The following is a 23938-nucleotide window of genomic DNA, read 5'->3' as shown; positions in this document are numbered from 1 at the left end:
ATTCTAAGCTCTGATGTAAATTCAAAGTGTAACTCCCCTAAAATGGCTAAATTAAGATGCATGGTTGTGTTACTGCTGATGATCTCTGGTAATGTTCAACCAAATCCTGGTCCTGATCTTCATTGTATTCAGACTCCTTCTGACTTCAATGCAAGATCTGGACTTGGCATCATTCATGTAAATGTTAGAAGTCTCTTGCCGAAAATTGATTTTGTTCGAATCTGGGCGCAGACAACGGGAGCTGATATCATTATAATTTCTGAGACTTGGTTAAACAAATCTATTTGCGATAACGACATTTCCATTGATGGCTATAATTTAAGTCGTACTGATCGTCCTAAACGTGGTGGTGGCATAGCTGTCTATGTTAAATCCAAATACCACACCAAAGTGTTAGTAACGAAATCTATACCTAAGCAGTTCGAAATAATCGCCTTACAAATTGAATTATCAAAGGGTTGCAATGTCACGGTTGTCGGCTGTTACAGACCTAATTCTGCTGTAAAGGAAACGTTAGCCGCAATATCTGACATTATTTCCCAATTAACGGACAATGAAATAGTCATTGTTGGTGATTTCAATTGGGACTGGTTATCTCCGGCGTCAGATGAATTTAAAGCATATTGCAATTCAATGAATTTTACGCAATTAATACTCTCCCCAACTCGCCCAAATCTGAAATGTCCTGAAAAATCTACACTTATTGACTTGTTCTTAACAAATAATCCTCATAAGTATATCTCGATAGGCATGTTTCCTAATGATGTGAGTGACCATTGTGTTATTGCGGGTGTTAGGGATACAAAGATATCGAAGTCAAAACCTCGCTACATTATTAAACGTGATACAAAGCACTTTTTTGAACAGGGATTTTGGCAGGATATGTACCTAAATGATTGGAGCAGGGTCTCTTTAATACTTGACGTTGAATTAGCATGGAATCTCTTCCTGGATATGTTTTTGCCAATTGTAGACAGACACGCCCCCTTTAGGAAGTATAGAGTTAGGGGCAGGGATAACCCCTGGTTTTCTAAAGATTTATCCAACCTCATACGAGAAAGGAATCTCATCTGGGCCAAGGCAAGGAAGGCAAACTCTGAAGCTCTCTGGACCACTTTTAGATGTTTAAGAAATAAATGTACTTCCTTAGTAAAGAAGGCCAAATCAAGTTTTTATCTCACTCTCACAACAGAAAACCTAAATAACCCACAGAAATGTTGGCAGACAATCAAATCCTTATCCCCAAATAGCACAGCTGGTCTTCCACCCTGTATTGTATCTGGTCTATCTACTGTGTATGAGAAAACTGAGATGCTCAACTGCTTTAACAAACACTTTGTCTCTTCTGGGTTTCTCTTTGATCAAGTAACAAACAATACCACAACACAGGTCCCACTTGAAACTGAGCCCCCATCACATAATACATTTGATTTTCAGCCCTTTTCTATTGGTGAAGTGCATAAAGCCCTTAAGAATTTGAATCCTAAAAAACGAGCTGGGCCAGACAAACTGGATCCCTATTATTTAAAGCTTTCTGCTGATTTTATTGCAGAACCTCTAACTTATATTTTTAACTTAACCTTGACTTGTAATGAAATACCCAAGATTTGGAAAAAGGCTCATGTTCTACCCCTGTTAAAAGGTGGTGAGCCTTCAAACCCCAACAACTACAGGCCAATTTCTAATTTGTCAGCTTTAGCCAAGATACTGGAAACTCTGGTAAGTAATCAGCTGAAGGAGTTCTTATATAACAATGCTATTTTATCTTGTGATCAATCTGGTTTTAGGAAATGTCACAGTACCGTTACAGCAGCTACAAAGGTAGTAAACGATATAATTGGGGCTTTAGATAGGAAACAACATTGTGCTTCCCTTTTTATTGATTTTTCAAAGGCATTTGATACAGTGGACCATAATATAATGAAGCATAGGCTAATTAATGTAGGACTGTCTGACTCTGCTGTTGGCTGGTTCTGTAATTATCTTGCTGACAGGACTCAATGTGTTCAGGCTGATGGTTTTTATTCTGATGTTTTATCTGTCCACAAGGGGGTGCCACAAGGTTCTGTTCTAGGACCATTGTTATTTACAATCTATATCAATAATCTAGGCAAAAATGTTCCAAATGCAAACTTTCATTTTTATGCTGATGACACTGTCATTTACTGTTGTGCTAATACGTTGACAAAAGCTCTGGAAAGTTTGCAAAATACGTTTAAAGAAATAGAATCCCAACTTCAGCAACTAAAGCTTGTTTTAAATCCGGAAAAAACAAAAATGATGATTTTTACTAAATCCAAAACAAAAATGCCTTGTCTTGCCTCTATACACACATCGCAAGGCATTCCTATTCAGATTGTGTCGACTTTTAAATACCTTGGCTTTTTACTTGATGACAGCTTGTCTTTTAAACCACACGTTGAAAGCCTGGTCAAGAGGCTAAAAGTGAGGTTGGGTTTCTTTTTCAGAAACAAATCGTGCTTTTCTTTTAATGCAAAGAAGCAACTAGTTGCTGCCACTTTTTTACCAGTATTAGATTATGGTGATGTTTTATACATGAATGCCTGTTCCACCTCACTACACATGTTGGACACTGCTTACCATGGTGTATTAAGATTTATTTCTGGATATAGATCACTTACCCATCATTGCACTCTGTATGCTAAAGTTAACTGGCCGTCCTTGACTGCCCGTAGACTGCTTCATTGGTACACCTTCATTTATAAAGCAATTATTGGTCAGCTCCCTTTTTACCTCGGTTCATACCTCACCATCACATCAAACCCATTTTACAGCTTACGATCCCAGGACTATTTATATGCCTCAGTACCCAGAACCCGCACAGAGTTTGGGAAAAGGGCCTTCATGTTCTCTGCTCCCTCTGCCTGGAATGGACTTCAAAAAACTTTGAAACTGCAGGCCCTCATATCTGATTTTAAAGTTCAAATTAAGGGCATTTTAAAGAATGAGATGGGAGAATGTCGCTGCTTCACTGCATAATGTGCTGTTATACTTTATGTTTTTAACCTGACCTTCTCTCCCCAGCAACCTCCTGCAGGGCCTCACCTTCCATCCTCTTTCTACCTTTTTACCCTACCCTCCAATCTCCCCCAATCCCATTCAATCTGATTTGCTGCAGCTCAAATGTATCCCCTTGCACCACTTTGCCTTTTATGTATTTTTGTATGTTTGTTTTTTGTTTTTGCTGCCATTTTGGCCAGGTCTTGCTCGAAAAAGAGATCTTTGATCTCAAGTGACTACCTGGTAAAATAAAGGTAAAAAAAAAAAAAAAAAAAAAAACAGAAACAACACTTTTGTCATTGGGAGTAAATCGATGAAGCTGGAAGTAATTCGTGACCATGAACAGAGCCAGTGTCACATTGGCTGCATGTCTGCGTCCCGGATTACATCGGAGCCTCTCCTTTCAAGACCCTCTGTGGCTAGGCTAACAGCCATGTCAGATCAGACCAGCACAAAAATGAAGATGCTGTTTCGGACTGTACATGCCATTGGAAAGAAGGCAAGACCCTTTACGGACTTCGAGTGGATGTGCGAGTAAGTGAACATTAAATTATTCTCTTAAATTAGTATCACTATGACTACTATATGAAACCTGTTTTTTATATGTGACACAAAAATGCGTATTTTTTTGGCTGGTAAGAAATATGCTTGGCGGGTAGATTTTTCCCATCTACCCACCACTGGCCGGTGAGTCAAAAAGTTAATTTCGTGCCCTGGTTGTAGACCCCAATCACATGGCCGCACAAAGTTGAAACCGACGTGTCCCTTGCCCAGGGTATTGTGGTGATCTCATTGGCTAATGGTAACATCGTTTTCTAACTCTCGTGCATCAAACCTTATCAAAATAAAATTGTCAACCATTTTAAGGCGTAGGCTACCAGCAAAAATACCATTCAATAGTATAGATTTGAGTAGGAATGACCTTTCTTTCAAGGTCAGAGTTCTATGCTGACATTTGAGATGATCCCAGCACTCGTTTGCATATTGGTTGTGTGTTCGGAGTGCTTCATGGTGACTGACTGACATTTACTCAGACACCGGAATTTATCTTTAAGACTATTAGCTACAGTTCAGAGACACACATGCATGGTACCAGAGCGGCCAGCAGAGGGCAGATGACTCTACCCCTACCGAGTACAACTAGAGAACAAGGCGTCCAGCTAATGGAGATCCTTTTAAACAATAAACAATAAACATGGACCCTGGGCACCATTATGCGCCTCCAGCTCCACCATTATGAAACCTGCAGCTGCAAATGTAGTACAGATCCTTGACCTCAAAGTGTGCTCATTTATAGCAATATGATCAGATCACATCATAAGAAAACCATCATGTTCATATGATTAACTATGATTAACACAAATGATAATCACAGTCATGATACCAGACAGGCGCTGAGATGTCGGTTTACACTACCTCTTCCAAAAACTCAGTCATTTATAGAGCTATAACATACTGGAACAGGCTTCCACGAAATCTCACAACATAAAGTAAATACAGATTTAATCAAGGAAAATAATAAACTGATTCTATATTGATTTTTTGTATACTGATTTTTTAGGATATGTAATATAGTATTTTTATAATATTATGCACTTTGTTATGGTATATTTCGCAATATTTGTAATATTGTATCTTATAATACTGTGGATGTTAAGGATATTATGATTTTTTGATACAGTTCTATGTGATGTTTTTTAGATATTTGTGTGCTGGATAATGTTTTTAATGTTATATTTGTATGTCTGGACCACAGGAAGAGTAGTCGTCACCATGGTGAAGACTAATGGTAATGGGGATAAAAAATAAACAAATTTCATCCCATTGGCAGATTTTTCATTTGTTTTAACAACATTATGTTTTTAAAACTCAATACATGATTCAAATACTTTTTCATAATAATAATAATAATAACAATAATAACTTTATTTGTATAGCACCTTTCATACAGGGGATTGCAGTTCAAAGTGCTTTACATCAGTAAGAAATAAGACATACAATCAGTGTAAAAGCAATGTCACTCACTCACTGACTGACTCACTCACTCATCCATCCATTCCCTCACTCAGTAATTCACTCACGGTTAGCCGCTCTGCCCCTAGTGGCAGCTCACAGACATGGCACTTTGTGTGAGACCAGTTTGGACAAATCAGCTCGACACCACAACAACAAACATACTTCCAGTTGACCTCTAGACCAGTCCATGTTGGACTTTCCTCAGTGCAGATCGATGCATGATGAGTCACCCTGCATGGGCTTCTCCACAAATACACCTAGTCAGTGATCTAGGACTTGATTGGACACACATGAAGCCAACATGCCAGCAGGTCATTACAAAAACATAAAGGATAATATAATTAAATTCCATTTAATCGGTTAACCGTCTGTAGTGTTGTAGTGAAAGGGTTAACCTTCTGTAGTGTGGTAGTGAAAGGGTTAACCTTCTGTAGTGTGGTAGTGAAAGGGTTAACCCTTTGTCGTGTGGTAGTGAAAGGGTTAAATTATCATACACATACTGATATATATATATGTACACACATACAGATGTAAGCTTTTAGAAGTTATATAGTATGAATGGTATATGAAATAAAAAATATAAATAATAATAAAATCTAGACTAGTCTGAATTGCTCTTTTGTTCTGTGTGCGGGGCCTTCCTCACTGCATTGAAATCATTACTCCTGACTACTGCGCCAGAGAAGAGGACAAGGGAGAGTGTTTAAGGTGCAACTCAACCCACGTGAATCAATCACAGCTAGGAAAACATTACATTTGACTGACATTGTGTGACTGTAACTATTTAACATTACCCAATGATTCGTAGGTTATGATTCCGCATAGACGCTTTCAGCTGTTCATTGATAAGGGGGCCAACATTAATTCATCACCACGCTTCAATAAGGCGATTGTGGAAGAATCCCTTTAGCTTGTCCCAAACAATAGCTTAGTTCACACCTAAGGGAGAGGCCGGGGGCTACGGCCCCCCACCCCTCTCTATACTTAAACTCAAGTCTCCTTCTCTTCCTCAGTGTCTCCGAGCTGGCCACAATGAGAGCACTCCTCCTAGCCAAGATCATTAAACTTAACTTACATGTACTTTGTACTATTTGTTTTTACTATTAAACCTATTTTGATCAGAAGATCCGTCCACAATATAATTGATGGGTCCGGATCCACCACACATTGTAACCCTGAAATGGCACAATTTATGTACATTTTACGTAGCTCATGTTGGCTAGCTTGTTGGCTAGCTTGGAGTACCTCTTCATTACAGCAACATTGTGCTGGCTATGTAGGTTGTTTTATAGGGGGAAGTATTCATACAGTTTGTGGTTGCTCAATAGAAGAGAGAAGTAGAAGTAGATACATACTACGTCAGCGTTTTATCAAATTATCTCTTAGTTACAACAGCACTACTTTGGCGATGTCGTTTTTTGTGTGGCTCTCGCTGTCTGACCATAGATATTGGGAACTGTGTGTGTGCTGTGCTGACAAAGCAGTGTTGTGTTTTGTGTGAGAGGAGAAGGGCTCGCACATTGACCTGTGATGTGGTGCTTCAGACTTGAAGCGTCTCTGCTCTTGCTGCTGTTATACTAGATCAGGGGTGGCCAACCAGTCAGAGACTAAGAGCCACAACAATTACTGTGGTACCACAAAGAGCCACACCATATACCAGCGTTTCTCAACCTTTTTTTTTCAGTCACGGCACCCTTCATGTGTTTATAGGTCTCACCCTCTGGCCTCTGAAGTTGCTAATGTCTTTTTTATTTGGGCCTCACAGGGTTAAAAGTACCCTGTGAGACCCACGGTTGCAAAATTACAAAATCACTTTTAGCCATTTAAAAAAAGAATGCTTATTTAAAAAATGTTAAAGGGGAACTAGTTTACTATTTCTTTCACTATTTGGGCACTTTTACACAATTCCTGTGAGTCTATGGAACACCTAGGTTTTTTTCAAATGGTGAGGTAAGTACCACGTCCTTCCTTCCTCTAGATTTAACGTACGGTTTGTATTTCTAATCAAGTACTAAAAAACTAGAAAAAAAAATGTCTATCTCAAGATCTTAAGCCATTTTGAGGCTGGGCTCCAACCACTGTGTGGCCTGGTGCCAACTGCCACATCAACTGCCAAATTATTATGCAGCTGAGAAATCTCTGACATCACAGATATGCAAATTTTCAGATGACTCAGTTCAGTGAGGGTGAATATTGTGAGAGGAGAATTGGAAGAATGCGCCAATATGAGAATTAGAGACATAGATCCTATTAATATAAATCCACATAGCTAAGAAACAATGGTAAACACTGAAAAAGGCCATTTATAAGATAGTTCCCATTTAAGCACATGGTCCTGTTGTTCAGCCTCACAATGCTATTTGATAGTAAATGTGTTTATATGCCCCACCCTCTGGCCTCTGAAGTTGCTAATGTCTTTTTAATTTGGGCCTCACAGGGTTAACCTCTTAAGCCCGAGATATACAGTAAAAGTGTATATTTTCAGCATTACGTTTGTTTACCAATTATTTTAACTGTTATTAGTGAAATATAAGATTATAGAAATCTCAGGGCATTGAGTCGGAAACCGGCGCATATTGACAGGAGGAAGTGGCACAGCCAAAAGTGAGTGTAGTCTTTTGAAGGAAGAGACTCAGGGCTTTCACATTTTGAAAAACGACCCTACCCAGCTCACACCAGCCCCTGTCAATCATCTGACTTCTGGATTAACTTTTTTATTTCTCTTATTTTTTGGGATTATCTCCCACAAACCTGAACATTATTGCCATAAAACAGAACGCAGTTAGTTTCTCTACCTTTCTGTGAACGTCTTGCAAAAAACGGTGGAGAAATTCCCTAGATTCAGATACCAAGAACATGCAAATGGACCATTTAAAAAAGAAATTAAATGTTTATTCTACGTCCTTGTGGAATGAGTGACATAAAAAAAAAAAAAAGTAAAAAAAAAAAAATTATAATATTATTATTATTATTATTTTTTGGATGGAAGAGTCGCACATTGACAGGCAAAGAGCCGCATGCGGCTCGCGAGCCGCGGGTTGGCCACCCCTGTACTAGATGTATAATAGTGACTTCATGTGCCATAATCCTGTTCTACACAACACTATAACTCTATAATCCTGTTCTACACAACACTATAACTCTATAATCCTGTTCTACACAACACTATAACTCTATAATCCTGTTCTACACAACACTATAACTCCATAATCCTGTTCTACACAACACTATAACTCCATAATCCTGTTCTACACAACACTATAACTCCATAATCCTGTTCTACACAACACTATAACTCCATAATCCTGGGCCCTGTTTCTTGTACCTGGATAACTGAGTTAGCCCGATAACTTTAGCTGGATAACTGGGTTAGCCCGACTTTCCGATTTCATGTACCTGGATTTTCCAAATCACCATGACAACATATCCAAAAGTTTGAGCCTGGTCGAAAGCAGAGTTCAAGTTCAAGTTAGCCTGAACTATCGCCACGCCCCCGCAAAGAAGTGACAGCCCGTTTCCTGAAACTATTCCCACAGTCTACGATCTGCATTATACCATTCTGAATTACGTTTTTGTGCTCCATTCTTCCAGAGGGGGCTTTTGAAATGTAAAATAGACCCAAAATGCTGATATTAAATTCACTTTGTCCTAAATAATGCACGTTATATATACCGTGGCGACGGTGGCGCTCGCTCGTGCGATGTACACATGATGTGGTTATTTTAATTGTAACTGGGATTAAGATGTCTGATGAGATGCGCTGTTTGACGGATTTGAGAAATTGAATGAGCCGTTGACGTCACATTAATGAATGAGGATAAAGAGATAAACTTCATTCAAAACAAAGGATATTCTAAACACGGGTCTCTCGTTCATTAATGTATAAACAATGAATTTATCCCATCTGGCCCAGTGGCCCAGCGGTAGTGCTCAAGCCTCCCAATCCACCGACCGGGGTTCAAATCCCCGTGTTTCCAATATGATTTTTTTGAATATAATATTAATGATTATACGCCAAAGTAGCCTGGTTTTAAGTTAAAATATTATAAATCTACATGCATTGAGGATGTCATTCTTTATATAGCTCTCAACGTGCACCAAATTGAATTATTCCTATATTGCAAAAAGAAGGAAAAGACTAGGCGGGTCTTGAACCCCGGTCGTCCGTGTGAAAGTCAAAAGAAGAACCCGTTACACCACAGAGAAGATAAGTAAAAGATTGACTATACATCAATCAATGGGTAAGAGAGCCGTATCGTAATTCTGTATAACAGTTAACTAATAATTTTCGCTAGCAAGATCTCATTTGATTATTCAATCCAGCAGGCAAGTTTAAAGAAATATAATCTGATTGATTGAGGTAATGAGGGACTTAGAATTAGCCTATAGATAACGCATTTAACTTGTCGGCGAGGCGATTGAGCCTATTGCAATCTGTCAATAAAGTCTTAAATCAATTAATCAATCAATGCCGTTGAGAATCAGGGTCTCTGCCATCGATACGTGCTGGCTTTCCACCTAAAACGGGAGCGCGCATCTAGCCTGACTTGAGCCTGACTCTCAAGTCTGGCTTGAGTTAACGAGACTGAATCCTCCTTTGTGAAACAGGAAAATCCCGGCTTTGAACATCGGGTTAACTGAAGCTGGATAATGGACATGTTGATCGACTTAGTTGAACCACGTACATGAAACAGGGCCCTGTTCTACAAATGCTGTTCTACACAACACTATAACTCCATAATCCTGTTCTACACAACACTATAACTCTATAATGCTGTTCTACACAACACTATAACTCTATAATCCTGTTCTACACAACACTATAACTCCATAATGCTGTTCTACACAACACTATAACTCTATAATCCTGTTCTACACAACACAATAACTCCATAATCCTGTTCTACACAACACTATCTATAACTCCATAATGCTGTTCTACACAACACTATAACTCTATAATCCTGTTCTACACAACACAATGGGCTAGATCCACAAAGAATGGATTGCACGGTGCTAATTGCACCCTTACTTACAATTCATTATGAATTGAAAATGTGGGACCCTGATGTAAACAAAACGAAAGTCTTTCTCTGGTCTGCATCCCCTTAACAATTGTGTGTATTGAGCCGTACTGTATTGTACCCATTCTGCAATCTGTTAATGAAATTTTCATTCAATAAATCACGCAATCCATTCTTTGTGGATCTAGCCCTATAACTCCATAGCCTATATGGGCAGCAGTACAACACAAACTACAACCCTTGAGGTGGGAAAAAATGTAATGATGAAAAAAAACTCACAGCACGGAACACAAACAGCCAAGCAATGAAACAAAGCCTTTTTTATAGTTGAACAGACCTAGGACATGCTCGATTATGTCAAAAATCATAATCCCAAGTATTTAGATTGATATTGAAATTACAATTATTAAACATGATTACTCATTGATTTGAGAACATCACATGACAACGACTAAATTTCTTTTACCTTTCTTCTCGACCTCCCCCCTCCCTCTCAACACCAGAGGCAAGTAGGGCTTGAGGGGGGAGGGGCGGAGCGCACTGCTGTGAAGGAAAGGTGCGCTGCGTTTACAACACAAGACATTAGCAAATTAGCAACACGGCATGCCACACAATAATCGCTCTTTAATCGCCCAGCCCTACTGGGACGCATCCGCTCTGATGAACCCAATTAAGTGGGCATCGTCAGCCACTTGCCTCACTAACTAGCTAGCTGTCAATTGACGAGACAAGTGGCTTCTCTCCCACAATCCCCTCTTTGAAAAACCTACCAGAGAAACGTAGCAATGTCTCTGTCCAGAAACCATGACATGGTTACTCAAGATGATCCGCAGACGTCGCTGTGAACACTTTCATTAACAGCAACAGGTGGACGTCGGTGGAAAATAGTTCCCAATGAAACTGTTCTCATCAATGATTACTGTGAGTAACTGTGTTTTGATTTCCGGACAGAGACGATGCTAGTTTTTTTTTTAATGTAATATGTTTGCGCTTTGACTGCCACAAAAGAAGGCCCATTGAACTCCATTGTATTGGGCCGCTGGCAGACATCTCTACAGCCAATATCTCCAGACCTTCGGGGCAAATCACACCAAGACTGTCTGGATAGAGAGATAGCACTCTAAGTACTAAGTCAAATGTGTTTTCTTTTTGTATTTTGGGTGAACTGCCTCTTTAAGAAGCTCTTCTGTACAGAGCACATTCACAGTGCTGTTGCTTTCCATGGCCATGCGGGATGGGCTTCTAAGCCAGAGGTGGGACCAAGTCAACCTTGATCAAGTCCCAAGTCAGTCTCAAGTCAAGTTCCAAGTATCAATTTAGAACAAGTCAAGTCAACTAGGAACAAGTCAACAAGTCAGAGTATTTTTTTAATTAATTTATGAATTAATGTAATTTAAATAGTTATATATATTCAATACAAATGTGGAGATGAAAGAATTATAATATAAAATACAATTAATCTCTTGATTACAAACACTTTGATTTTAAAGTCAAACCACAAGTCAACTCTGGAGTCACTGAAACATAGGTCAGACTGGAGTCCCAAGTCATCCAGTCCAAGTCCCACCTCTGCACACTGTAATCTGTTACTGATTTGTTAAGATGCAGTAGATAATAGATAGCCGCGCACCTCCTCACCAAAACAAAAAAACATGAGCACATCAGCCCAGTTCTGGCCTCGCTCCACTGGCTGCCTGTTCGCTTCTTTAGGATAGATTTTTAATTAGCCCTAAATGTTTTTAAATCACTCAATGGCACGGCTCCTCCCTATCTATCTGAGCTCTTGCACCGCCACACCCCCCACCGATCCCTCAGATCAGCTGACCAGCTGCTATTGGTGGTGCCTAGAACTAGGCTCAAGACTAGGGGAGACAGAGCCTTCTCCACCGCAGACTGTGGAACAGCCTCCCCCTCAATATACGGGCCGCCCAGACCTTGCAGGTTTTTAAATCACTTTTAAAAACCGACCTGTTCTCCCTGGCCTTCCCCCCCCACTTAATCACCACTAGACCCCTGGCCCTTCTATCTTCTAGACCCCTGGCCCTTCTATCTTCTTTGCTTTACTGTGTCCTACCTGTTTTTATTACATTCATTGTTTTACTGTGTTTTAAATTTTATATCTTGCATCGTAATATTTAGTTTTTTATCAACCTGCCTGTGAAGCACTTTGGTGCCAGCTGCCGCTGCTTGGAAATGTGCTATATAAATCAAATTGACTTGACTTGATAATAGTGGAGCACAAGATACAGATTAATGTACTCAAGTATAAAGAGTGGGTCTTGTCTTGCAAAAAGCAAATGAATGAACTCAAGAGCACGAGATATTTATATTTGAATATACTTAGAACTTTATTTATAAAGAAAGTACAGTTTTCTGGCATACAGTACATTCAGTTGTGATCAGAGGCAAACACGTGACATGTGGTCTAACACAGGGGTTCCCAAACTTTTCAGGCCACGACCCCCGAAATAACAGTGTCAGAGAGCCGCGACCCACACTATTATAGGAGGTAAAAAAATTAAATGTTTTTTGTGTGCAAAAATGCAAACGTTCAAACGCACACACACTAATAAGCATTGGAGGCTTTTAACCAGGGCCGGACTGGGGAAATCATTCAGGCCAGGAAGTATAGTGCAAAATATAGCCCCAGTCAGGCCACTTTTTAAGCAGGGGGTCTGGGGGTCCCCACCAGGACATTTTGTTACAAAGACTTCATTTCCTGCATTCTGGTGTAGGCATTTTTTTTATTTGTACCCTTTAAATGCCAGTGTTTGTGATGGCATCACAAATGATTGTTAAAAAACAGGCTAGCATATGTATGATTAGCAACAACACTGATTTTGATGGATTTTTTTGTTTTTTGTAAGGGTCCCGCCTCCACCAATCACATGCGGCTCCCTGTGTGTGTGTGTGTGTGTGTGTGTGTGCGTGTGTGTGTGTGTGTGTGTGTGTGTGTGTGTGTGTGTGTGTGTGTGTGTGTGTGTGTGTGTGTGTGTGTGTGTGTGTGTGTGTGTGTGTGTGTGTGTGTGTGTGTGTGTGTGTGTGTGTGTGTGTGTGTGTGTGTGTGTGTGTGTGTGTGTGTGTGTGTGTGTGTGTGTGTGTGTGTGTGTGTGTGTGTGTGTGTGTGTGTGTGTGTGTGTGTGTGTGTGTGTGTGTGTGTGTGTGTGAGCAAGAGAGAGAGAGAGAGACAGTTCTCCAACTTGTGTGGGTTGCAGTGATCTCCTGGTTGTTCCCCACCTAGGTTATCTAACTATTGGCCTGGCCTGCTTCTAAGTTCAGTGGCCTGACTGCATTTATAAAAAAAAAGAAAAAAAAAAAAAATCTTCTTTTTTAATCATCTGGCGACCCCCCCCCCCCCCCCCCCCCACGGCGGCTCGAGATCCCCCTAGGGGTCGCGACCCCCACTTTGGGAACCCCTGGTCTAACAGACAAAACACTGAGCTAGAGAAACACTCACGAATGATGAGGAAGCTAAATTATAATCTTAATCCTTGGATTTCTTTGCATATTGCATATTTAATGCCATGGAATGACGGTGGGCAAATGTATTTGCAGACGGAATAAAAATGTGTGTGGAGCAGAAAGTAGCAAAAAAAAGTATTTGGTTGATTTTCTGAACATTGCTTTCAAGTATTAAAGTCCCTTCAGAATAGAATGTCTTTTGTACATCAAGGCCTCAAAGACATTCTATAATGTCATAAGAATGTGTGTGTGTGTGTGTGTGTGTGTGTGTGTGTGTGTGTGTGTGTGTGTGTGTGTGTGTGCGGGCGTGTGTGTCTGTCTGTGTGTGTGTGTGTGTGTGTGTGTTTTTTTATAATAATTGTTAGACTAGAAGTATTTATTTGTCATGCAGTTTTAACACACACGCGCGAGATGGTGTATGTGTGTATGTGTGTGTGTGTGTGTGCGGGCGTGTGTTAGAAATGTTCTGGCCTGACTATGGGGTCACCAGGCTAAAAAGACGAAGGATCCCTGGTTTAAACCAATCAGAGTGGATCCCTGGTTTAAACCAATCAGAGTGGATCCCTAGTTTAAACCAATCAGAGTGTTTCTTGATGATGAATAATGCTCTACGCTGATGACTCAATCATATAAACTTTTTTGTTTTCCATTGACAGTACAAATGTCCAATCAGAGGGCTCGATGGTGATGAATTACATGTCCGGGTTGCCGGTAAAGCCAACCCGGTGATTATTTCTCCAGGGCTGATTAAGCCAATCAGGTGCCTCTCTATTCATAACAAGAGGACCAAAACCACCATGGTGATCGAGCCGGCGAGCACGACGAGGCCGAACCCCAGGCCCACGTGGTTCAGGGTCCTGGCCGTCTTACTGTTCTGCTCTGCCGCCTGCCGGTTCCCTGACAGGTTGGCGTCACGGGCCTGAGGGAAGGAGGGAGGGAGTAGTATGGGGCCGGAGGAGAGGAAGGGGGGGGGGGGAGGGATGTGTTAGTGAGAAGAAATTAACCAATAGCATATTAGTGAAGAAAAAGCAACCGCATTACAGTAACGAGAGATGAAGGGACGGAGGAGGTACAGGTGTTAGTGGGAGTCAGGTACAGTAACGAGAGATGAAGGGATGGAGGAGGTACAGGTGTTAGTGGGAGTCAGGTACAGTAACTGTAATCGCTCAACATTTAAACAGAACAGGTCACTGTTAAAGATATTCAATGTATAAATGTCTTATTTTGTTATCTGCAATGTATGATATATGAATTGAAGTGAACACTCTGTGTTCACTCTGTGTGTTTGCTAAAGCACACTCAACTAGTTTCAAGCTGAATAGACACAGTCAGCAAACCTTTAAGTGAAGGTTCCTCTTTCCTGGAACCCCCGCCCGAGTCAGCAACGGTACATCCTTTTTATCTGTTATCAGCACGGCCATGTCTATTAGTGGTCTGCAAGGGCCTTGAAATGAAGCCTGTGCCCAGCCCGAGCCCGTGAACTTCAGGCCCTGCCTGAAAATAAGCCCGACTGTAAATAACATTTTAAGCCCTAGCCCGAGTGAAAACCAGAAACGTAAAATTTATTTTTTATTTGTATTTGTTTAAAATATTCAAAACACGGTTTTATATGAACTTAATAAATAAACAAAAACGAAAATGTTCAATAGGTCTACCTAAATAACAGATAGTGAAAACTAAAGAAGCATTAATTATATAGCCAAATATTAAATAATTTTTTTGTTTTAAATATTCGAAACACTGTTTATATATTAACTTAATAAATAAACAAAAACGAAAATGTCCAATAGGTCTAACTAAATAACACATATCACGCTGAAAACTAACAAGCATTCTATAGCCTGTTTCGCAAATGCCTATTTCCCAGCGCTCGTGTTAGACTGACACGGTGCCTCGTCACAATCAGTCCAAAATCACTGCTATGCTACCGAATCCGATGTCGCGAGTATACAGAGGTACTGGCAGACACAGACTAAAACATTAATGTCATCATCATGACACAAAAGTATACAGAAAAAACTTGACCGCAGCAGCCAATTATAATAAATAATTCATGACTCACCACGCTGTTGACGTCAGCAACAAAAACGTCTGGCGTTGAATAATGTTAACAAAACTTCGCCAACCAGCTGCTACATCCAAGAACAAATTAAAACGTTCGCCAACTGGCTATATTCCAACTTCAACCAAGAATTGAAGTTATTGAACCACTTCGGTCTGCTCTTGTCCACCACCATCCACCGTTGATGTCCTGTTCAGCACTGTTCTACTGTCCTAAAATTCTCCCTGCGGTAATTACATCCAATGTTTCCAAAAATCCAGCTTTCCCAGACGCATTGGGAACTTTCAAAAGCTCTCCCTTTCCCTAATTCCATATTCTATAACCCTAGTTATATGAGTATAGAGAGCGTGCAAAAAAAATAATAAAAAAAAACGGTGCTGCCCGGCCGGGCCGAGCCCGAATAATTTATTTAAAAACAAAGCCCTACCCAGCCCGAACCCGTCGGGTCGGGTAGGGCCCCGTCGGGCTCGGGCAGGGTTGCAGTGCTCTAATGTCTATTGCCGCGCTTTTAGTCACATGTCTATGTAACGTGATACAATCCTTCTTCTGCATTTGCTGAATAAAATACTGTGCAGGGGAGTTGAAGCTTCGTAGTCACTCTGGGACCTCCACTCTGACTGTGTGAGGCCTGATGATTATCCCTGCTGCAGCCTGAATAGAGAACCTGTTGTCTTGTGTTGTTCTTGACTTGGTTTGTGCTTGTTTGAGGCACAGTAAAATCTCTAACAGTCACGAATTAGAATAATAAAACAAATCAAATCAAGTTGCCTAGGATAAGAGTAGAGTAAAATAGAATAAAAATGGAATAAAATATACAGTAAATAAATACAGTAAAAATATACTGATGTCTACAGTAGGTGTAATATTGCACAGTGCTGTTTCAAACTAAGTCCAGGAAGATGGTAACTGCCACTCTGTGCTCAGTGATGCAGTGAGGCATAGTGATGCATTGTATAGTCTGATGGCTGTTGGAATGAAGGACTTCCTGTGCCGTTCAGTGCTGCATTTGGGTAGTGTGAGCCTATCACTGAACATGCTCCTCCTGTCAGCCAAGTCTGTGTATAGTGGGTGGGAGGGGTTTTCCCTGATGGCCTGGAGCTTAGCAAGGCTCCTCCTCTCCGCCACCCTCGCTAGAGTCCAGCTCCACCCCAACCACGCTACTGGCCTTCCTGACCAGCTTATCCAGCCTGTTTGTGTCCCCTGCTCTCAGTCCGCTGCCCCAGCAGGTCACAGCGTACAAGAAGGTGCCCGCCACCACCGACTCATAGAACATCCTCAACATCCTTGTACAGACATTGAAGGATCTCAGCCTTCTGAGGAAGTAGAGTTGGCTCTGGCCCTTCTTGTACAGTGCCTCTGCGTGTTTTGACCCGTTCAGTTTGTTGTCGATGTGCACACCGAGATATTTGTACACCTCAACCATGTCCACATCAACTCCCCTGATGGAGACGGGGGTCACAGGTGCACTCCTCCTCCTCCCCAGCTCCATAACCAATTCCTTGGTCTTCGCCACATTTAGCTGCAGGTGGTTTTCATCGCACCATGTGACGAAGTCCACTACCAGTTCCCGGTATTCCCTGTCGTCACCGTCCTTTATACATCCCACTATCGCAGAGTCATCAGAAAACTTTTTTTTTTATCCACTATTTCTCCCAATTTCTATTTTTTTCTCCCATCCCAATTTCGTATCGTCCAATTCAACCCTCCCCTGTCTCGAACGCTGTTTCTTGCCTCCCAAAAGCCGGCTGCAATGTGGACGAAGCCATACATTACACAAGTCCCCTCCGATACTCGAGGTAGCAGCCGTCGCATCTTTTCACCTGCGCAGCGCGATCTTTCAGCATCAGGGGTCTGCGCTTTGGAGGGACGCCGGCGCCGCCCCCATCGCTTCCTGATTCTACTGCGCAGGCGCACCAACCGACCTGTAGGAGTCGCTGTCCACAACGTCCGATCCCCACCCATCAGTTTTCCCACCCTCTAATACTGCCAATTGTATTAGTACGGACGACCAGCCAAACTGAAAACAATGTGGAGAGCTGAGCTCAAACCCAGCGTCTCCAGCATTGGTGGTGAGTGCCTTGCCCACTGCACCACCTAGCCGCCCATCAGAAAACTTCTGAAGGTGGCAGGACTCTGACCGATAGTGGAAGTCGTTGGTGTAGACAGTGAAGAGGAAGGGAGAGAGGACTGTCCCCTGCGGGGCCCCGGTGTTGTCTGACACACAGCTCCGTAGGCGCACGTACTGTGGTCTGCCCGTCAGATAGTCAACAACCCAGGACACCAGGGGGGCCTCTACCTGCATCACCTCCAACTTCTCACCCAGCAGCCCAGGCCTTATGGTATCGAAGGCACTGGAGAAGTCAAAGAACATGACTCTCACAGTGCTCCCCGGCTTGTCTAGGTGAGTGTAGGCTCGGTTCAGCAGGTAGATGACAGCATCCTCTACCCCCAGTCGGGGCTGGTAGGCGAACTGGAGTGGGTCTAGGTGGGGTTTGGTCACCGGGACCGGGCGGAGTTGCTCCAGGACTAACCTCTCCATGGTCTTCATTATGTGAGAGGTTAGAGCCACCGGCCTGTAGTCCTTGGATGTGCTGGGACGCGGGCACTTAGGGACAGGGACCACACAGGAGGTTTTCCACAGTGTCGGGACTCTCTGCAGCCTCAGGCTCATATTGAATATGAGCTGGAGCACATCACACAGCTGAGGCACAGGTTTTGAGTACCTTTGGGCTCACCCCATCAGGACCCGCAGCCTTGCCTGCGTGTAACTTGCTCAGCTATGTACTCACCTGGTCTGCAGAGAGCCACACTGTGGGGGTCTCAGGTGTTTGGGGGAGGAGCGTGAAGGAGTCTGTGTTTTTTAGGGCGTGTCTCAAGTTGTGCAGTTCATTCAGGGTGAGGAGAGGGTCATTTTAGCACACTAAACACTACTGGTCAGGTTTATTTAACCCTTTCACTACCACACTACAGAAGGTTAACCTTTCATTGCCACACTACAGAAGGTTAACCCTTTCACTACCACACTACAGAAGGTTAACCTTTCATTACCACACTACAGACGGTTAAGGTTGCAGCTGATAACCAAGAGAACAAATAGGCGAAGGGCAAAACAAATCATACAGAGGGCAAAATTACCATACAAATACAATAATTCTGCCTTCTGTATTGTTGCTGAATGATGTCTCTCAGTTATCACACTCTGTACATATAAAGAGGCTAATCTTGTCCGGTCTTACGGCTGCCAAAAAGCTAATAGCATCACGCTGGATTCAACCTGATAAAATGTGCCGGAGGGTATGGATTCTTACCTATCTTGATGTGATTTACCTGGAGATATCTACCGCACGAATTCTAGGTATTAATGAAGCCAGCATAGAAATCTGGTCAGAGGTGGTGGAGAGGATTAAGCATTATATGAACTATTAATCCTTGGTATCAAACGGAATGTATTCAAGGGGGGTCCGGTGGGGGGGGGGGGGGGGGGTTAACGAGTAAGAGCATGAATGTGTTTTATAGTGGATTTCTACTGTAAAGGTTTGTATGTCATGTCAAAAAAAATAAAAATAAAAAAACATTTGTTCAAAAAAAACAAATACAATAATTATCGTACATCTGGCAAACATTGGTCTACCTGGGAGGCCCTTGAGATGATTTTACAGAGCGTTGCACTGGGTCAAAACGCTGTAATGATGGTAATGTTGGAAGGTAAAAAAGATCTCCTAATCTGGTTTATTCTGGTTGGGTCTGGCCAGAACCGGCCCGCTCCGGACAGGCTGAGCATCTCTCTACCGTGACTTTCCGGTCGTGTGCCAAGAACGTAAGCCTGAGCCTAACACTCGGCTCCAGCAAGACAGCAGGACAAAACAAACACTGGGATATAAAACGCATTCTTTATTGGCCGGTCGGCGACGCGGCTGATCACATCGCAAGGTTTACTGGAAGTAAAGTAATCTGAGTAACTGAAAGTAATCAGGTTATGCCACAGAGCTTCTTGATTATAGTTGTATTCAGGCCAATAATCTATGTCTGATTACATGCTGGAAGTAAAGTAACTGTTTTAGTCTATTTTGTCTGTGTGTGTGTGTGTGTGTGTGTGTGTGTGTGTGTGTGTGTGTGTGTGTGTGTGTGTGTGTGTGTGTGTGTGTGTGTAATGTAGCTGGTGTGAGAAGGCGCTGCCTTGCTATTATAAACTAAAACGGCCCTGATTATAGTCAGTTGTTGTTTGGTGAGTTCTAGTAATTCCAGAGAAATTCCGCGATAATAGCTCTTTAGTGGAATACACAAAACACGTTGTAATTTTTCAGCTGATTTACGAATAGTTTTCAAATAAACGCTAGATTATCGATAGTATATGTGTACTTATGCACGCTAGAGAAGCGGGCTGAAAAATCTATTATCCATGACCTGGTCAGCGCTAACGTCTCACTCACTCACTCACTCACTCACTCACTCACTCACTCACTCACTCACTCACTCACTCACTCACTCACTCACTCACTCACTCACTCACTCACTCACTCACTCACTCACTCACTCACTCACTCACTCACTCACACACACACACACACACACACACACACACACACACACACACACACACACACACACACACACACACACACACACACACACACACACACACACACACACACACACACAGCCATTCCAAATATTGATCGTGTTTATTGATCCAACATTATAGTCTAAAACACATCATCGAAAGCTGCTCCCAGCCTCCCCAGTGAATGTGGTATACGATACTGCTTGCCAGAGAAGGGAAAACCCCGGACCGGACTTTTCTTCTGATGCACATGCCCACCCAATCCAATCCAATGATGTGCAATACCATCTGGGAGACGATAGGCGGCGGTATTTGCCCTTTTCGAGCTCAGAGCCATTCCCAATGATAGAGTCAGGCTGGATGGATGAACAATTTATGGATATTGCTAATAAAAGCAAAAACGAGAAAGAAACTAGGAAACTCGTCAACTGGCACTCAACGCATGGCGAGTTAAGACGACTAATCTCGTCGTTGGCAATCAATGTGTTAAGTAAAGAAAGTGAATCGTTCCCTTAGGGAAATAGACTTCATCTGGGCAGCGAGATGTATCAACACCCTTAACACATTGGTTGCCAACGATGAATGGCGAATTATCGCTTGGTTGCCACCACTCTAATCAATGAGGGGACGAGCACATTTGCGAACGCTTAAACTATATCTTAAATTATGGCTATGGTTCTAATACACCCGTTGCTTATCAATGACTTGCTTGCAGTCAACATGTACAACATGTACATTTTCGTTTTATACCGTTTTGAATACGAGTATAGTTTTGGAAATTTCTAAAGAAAAAAAGATTCTGCAGTAATAGCCATTTACTGGAATACACACAACACGTTGTCATTTTCCTGCTGATTTATGAATCGTTTTCAAATAAACGCTAGATTATCGATAGTATATGTGTACTTATGCACGCTAGAGAAGCGGGCTGAAAAATCGATTATCTATGCCGTGCCTGGCGCTAACGTTACGCACACAGTACACAAACAGGAGACACGTTGTGAACGCTGTGAAAAAAAACTCTGATTAACCCAATACTGGTCAAATAAAGTCCTTACCTCAGATCAGATGTTCTGCAAAAAGATTCATCCAATTCCTGATCGCCATTCCAAATATCGATCACGTTTATTGATCCAACGTTATACCTCGAAACACATAATCAACGCTTCTTCCAGTGCCCTCAGTGGATGCAATAGTCTCAGGTTACATGCCTCAGAAGTCAAATGTGGAGCCCAGAGTTTTATTTCTGATGCATTCCCATCGACTCTATTCCAATGGGTGCAATACCATCCGGGAGACGATAGGGGGCAGTATTTGCCCTTTTCGAGGTCAGAGCCATTCCCAATGATAACGTGAGGCTGGATGGATGAAAAATGAATGGATATCGCTAATAAAAGAAATAACGATTAAATAACGAGATTTCTCGTCATTGGCACACAACGCATGGCGGCCAACAACGAGATTTCTCGTCGTTGGCACACAATGTGTTAAAGGAACACACCAACATTATGGGATGTGATGCCAGCTTGCCGTCTTCTCCAGAGTCAGACAAGAAGACAGATACCCTCCTCTCCCTTCTGAATGAACTACCGACTGATCTCTGGGCCGAGCACTCCGCACCAGGGCACCATGTCAGTGGAACGCTAAAATGGTAAAAAAAAATGCAAGTATGAAGAAGAGAATAAATAAGAGTATGAAGAAGAGAATAAATAAGAGTATGAAGAAGAGAATAAATAAGAGTATGAAGAAGAGAATAAATAAGAGTATGAAGACTAGAGTATGAAGAAGAGAATAAATAAGAGTATGAAGAAGAGTATGAAGAGTATGAAGAAGAGTATGAAGAGTATGAAGAAGAGTATGAAGAAGAGTATTGAAGAGTATGAAGAGTATGAAGAAGAGTATGAAGAGTATGAAGAGTATGAAGAAGAGTATGAAGAAGATAACTCAACATTCTCACCTGAGCTCATATACATAGGTAACTAGACCATTTCACTAGTGGACTGTAGGTAACTAGACCATTTCACTAGTGGACTGATGGTAACTAGAGTATTTTACTAGTGGACTGTAGGCAACTAGAGCATTTTACTAGTGGACTGTAGGTAACTAGAGCATTTTACTAGTGGACTGTAGGCAACTAGAGCACTTTACTAGTGGACTGTAGGTAACTAGAGCATTTTACTAGTGGACTGATGGTAACTAGAGCATTTTACTAGTGGACTGATGGTAACTAGAGCATTTCACTAGTGGACTGTAGGTAACTAGAGTATTTTACTAGTGGACTGATGGTAACTAGAGCATTTCACTAGTGGACTGTAGGTAACTAGAGCATTTCACTAGTGGACTGATGGTAACTAGAGCATTTCACTAGTGGACTGTAGGTAACTAGAGCATTTCACTGTTGGACTGATGGTAACTAGACTAGAGCATTTTACTAGTGGACTGTAGGTAACTAGAGCATTTTACTAGTGGACTGTAGGTAACTAGAGCATTTCACTAGTGGACTGTAGGTAACTAGAGTATTTTACTAGTGGACTGATGGTAACTAGAGCATTTTACTAGTGGACTGATGGTAACTAGAGCATTTTACTAGTGGACTGTAGGTAACTAGAGATTTCTACAGACATATGCAGAAGTATGTTTCTTACACATTTCATGCAGTAGGCAACGTGGTGGAAAACTGATGTAAAAGAGTGGGACCTTTGCAGTCAGAAGAATCAACAGGCTGGCAATTATTAGTTATAATTAGGACTAGCTGGTCATGGATTATCAAAGGACATATTGCCCAAGAAAGACCCTGGGAATAACGTTATGATGCAGGAAGAGACCGATGGCTCCATGGCTGTTTTGTGGGCTGTTTCAGACAAATGAACAAAATGGTGTGCACACTTCTTATTGGCATTCTCTGAGTAGTGTTGATGATCAATAAGGATGATTGATGCCGAGCATCACTGTAAGCCCCACAGCTATTGGGCGTTTGTGCTGTGTGGTGCAATGAGTTTGGTCATTTATAAGTCCCATCGTTGTGGGAATATAGTGTTTACTTGACTCCATTGTCAAGTCAGAAGATGCAACAATATGGTGCGCTGCTGTTTGTTTTGGAAGCAAAAATGTCTGCGTCATCATTTTCACAATCTCCGTCTACTGACCTGGAGTCTGTACTGTGGACATGAGTTTCAGTCAGTTTTACATGTGTTGCTAGTAATGATGAGTAAATTACAGTCATCATGCAGGCACGCTGTATTTTTATAGTTAGCTAACATTATGCATTAGCAAGCATTGTTGTGTGTTGATGAGCAGTAGTGTTAACTCATGGATGATCACTGTGTGTAGTCTATGTTGATGATGAGCAGCAGTGTTAACTCATGATCACTGTGCTGTGTGTAGTCTACAGGGATTAAAGCAAAAAAAAAATCTCCTGACTGAACTTTTTTTCAGGCCAAATCATATTCTTATTTTAACCTCCACTGTATTTTTTTTAATAGCGTTAGCATTTTAAGGGAGCCTACTTGTTTCGGTTTTGTCGATAATCCAATTGGTCAGACCAAGTTTAAAAGAATAAAAGTGATTAAATCTATTACTTTTGTCCTGTAACATTTATATGTTTAAAGAGAATATAGCGTATATCAGCCTATGATTCCCGCGGGGGTGCGTCATCTCCTGACTAAACTCTTTAATTTTTTCAGGCAAAGTCACTCTTATTTTAACCTCCACTGTATATAATAATAAATAATAATAATGCAGGACATGTTGCAGAGGTCTTTATTCGGCATGCAACGACACTCAATGTTTTAG

General features: G+C 41.7%; 1 protein-coding gene across 5 annotated transcripts in view; it reads right to left on the bottom strand.

Annotated features, from left to right (window-relative positions):
- LOC311246760 (uncharacterized protein) overlaps window positions 1–23938 on the bottom strand; it is a 90323-nt gene that overhangs the window by 14918 nt on the left and 51467 nt on the right. The window contains exon 3 of one of the 5 annotated variants that reach the window (XM_084336993.1): window positions 13504–14442. The exons of the other annotated variants lie outside the window; for them this stretch is intronic. Within the exon in view, the coding sequence (XP_084193119.1) occupies window positions 14296–14442 (147 nt within the window). The 3' untranslated portion in view covers window positions 13504–14295. Of the gene's footprint in view, window positions 1–13503; window positions 14443–23938 lie in introns of those variants that run through there. 5 annotated transcript variants of the gene reach the window in all.

Source organism: Notolepis coatsorum (assembly GCF_963971535.1).
Source record: "Notolepis coatsorum genome assembly, chromosome: 19".
NCBI lineage: Eukaryota > Metazoa > Chordata > Actinopteri > Aulopiformes > Paralepididae > Notolepis > Notolepis coatsorum.
The sequence above is the reverse complement of the archived record's forward strand: the minus strand, read 5'-3'. Positions and strand labels throughout refer to the sequence as shown.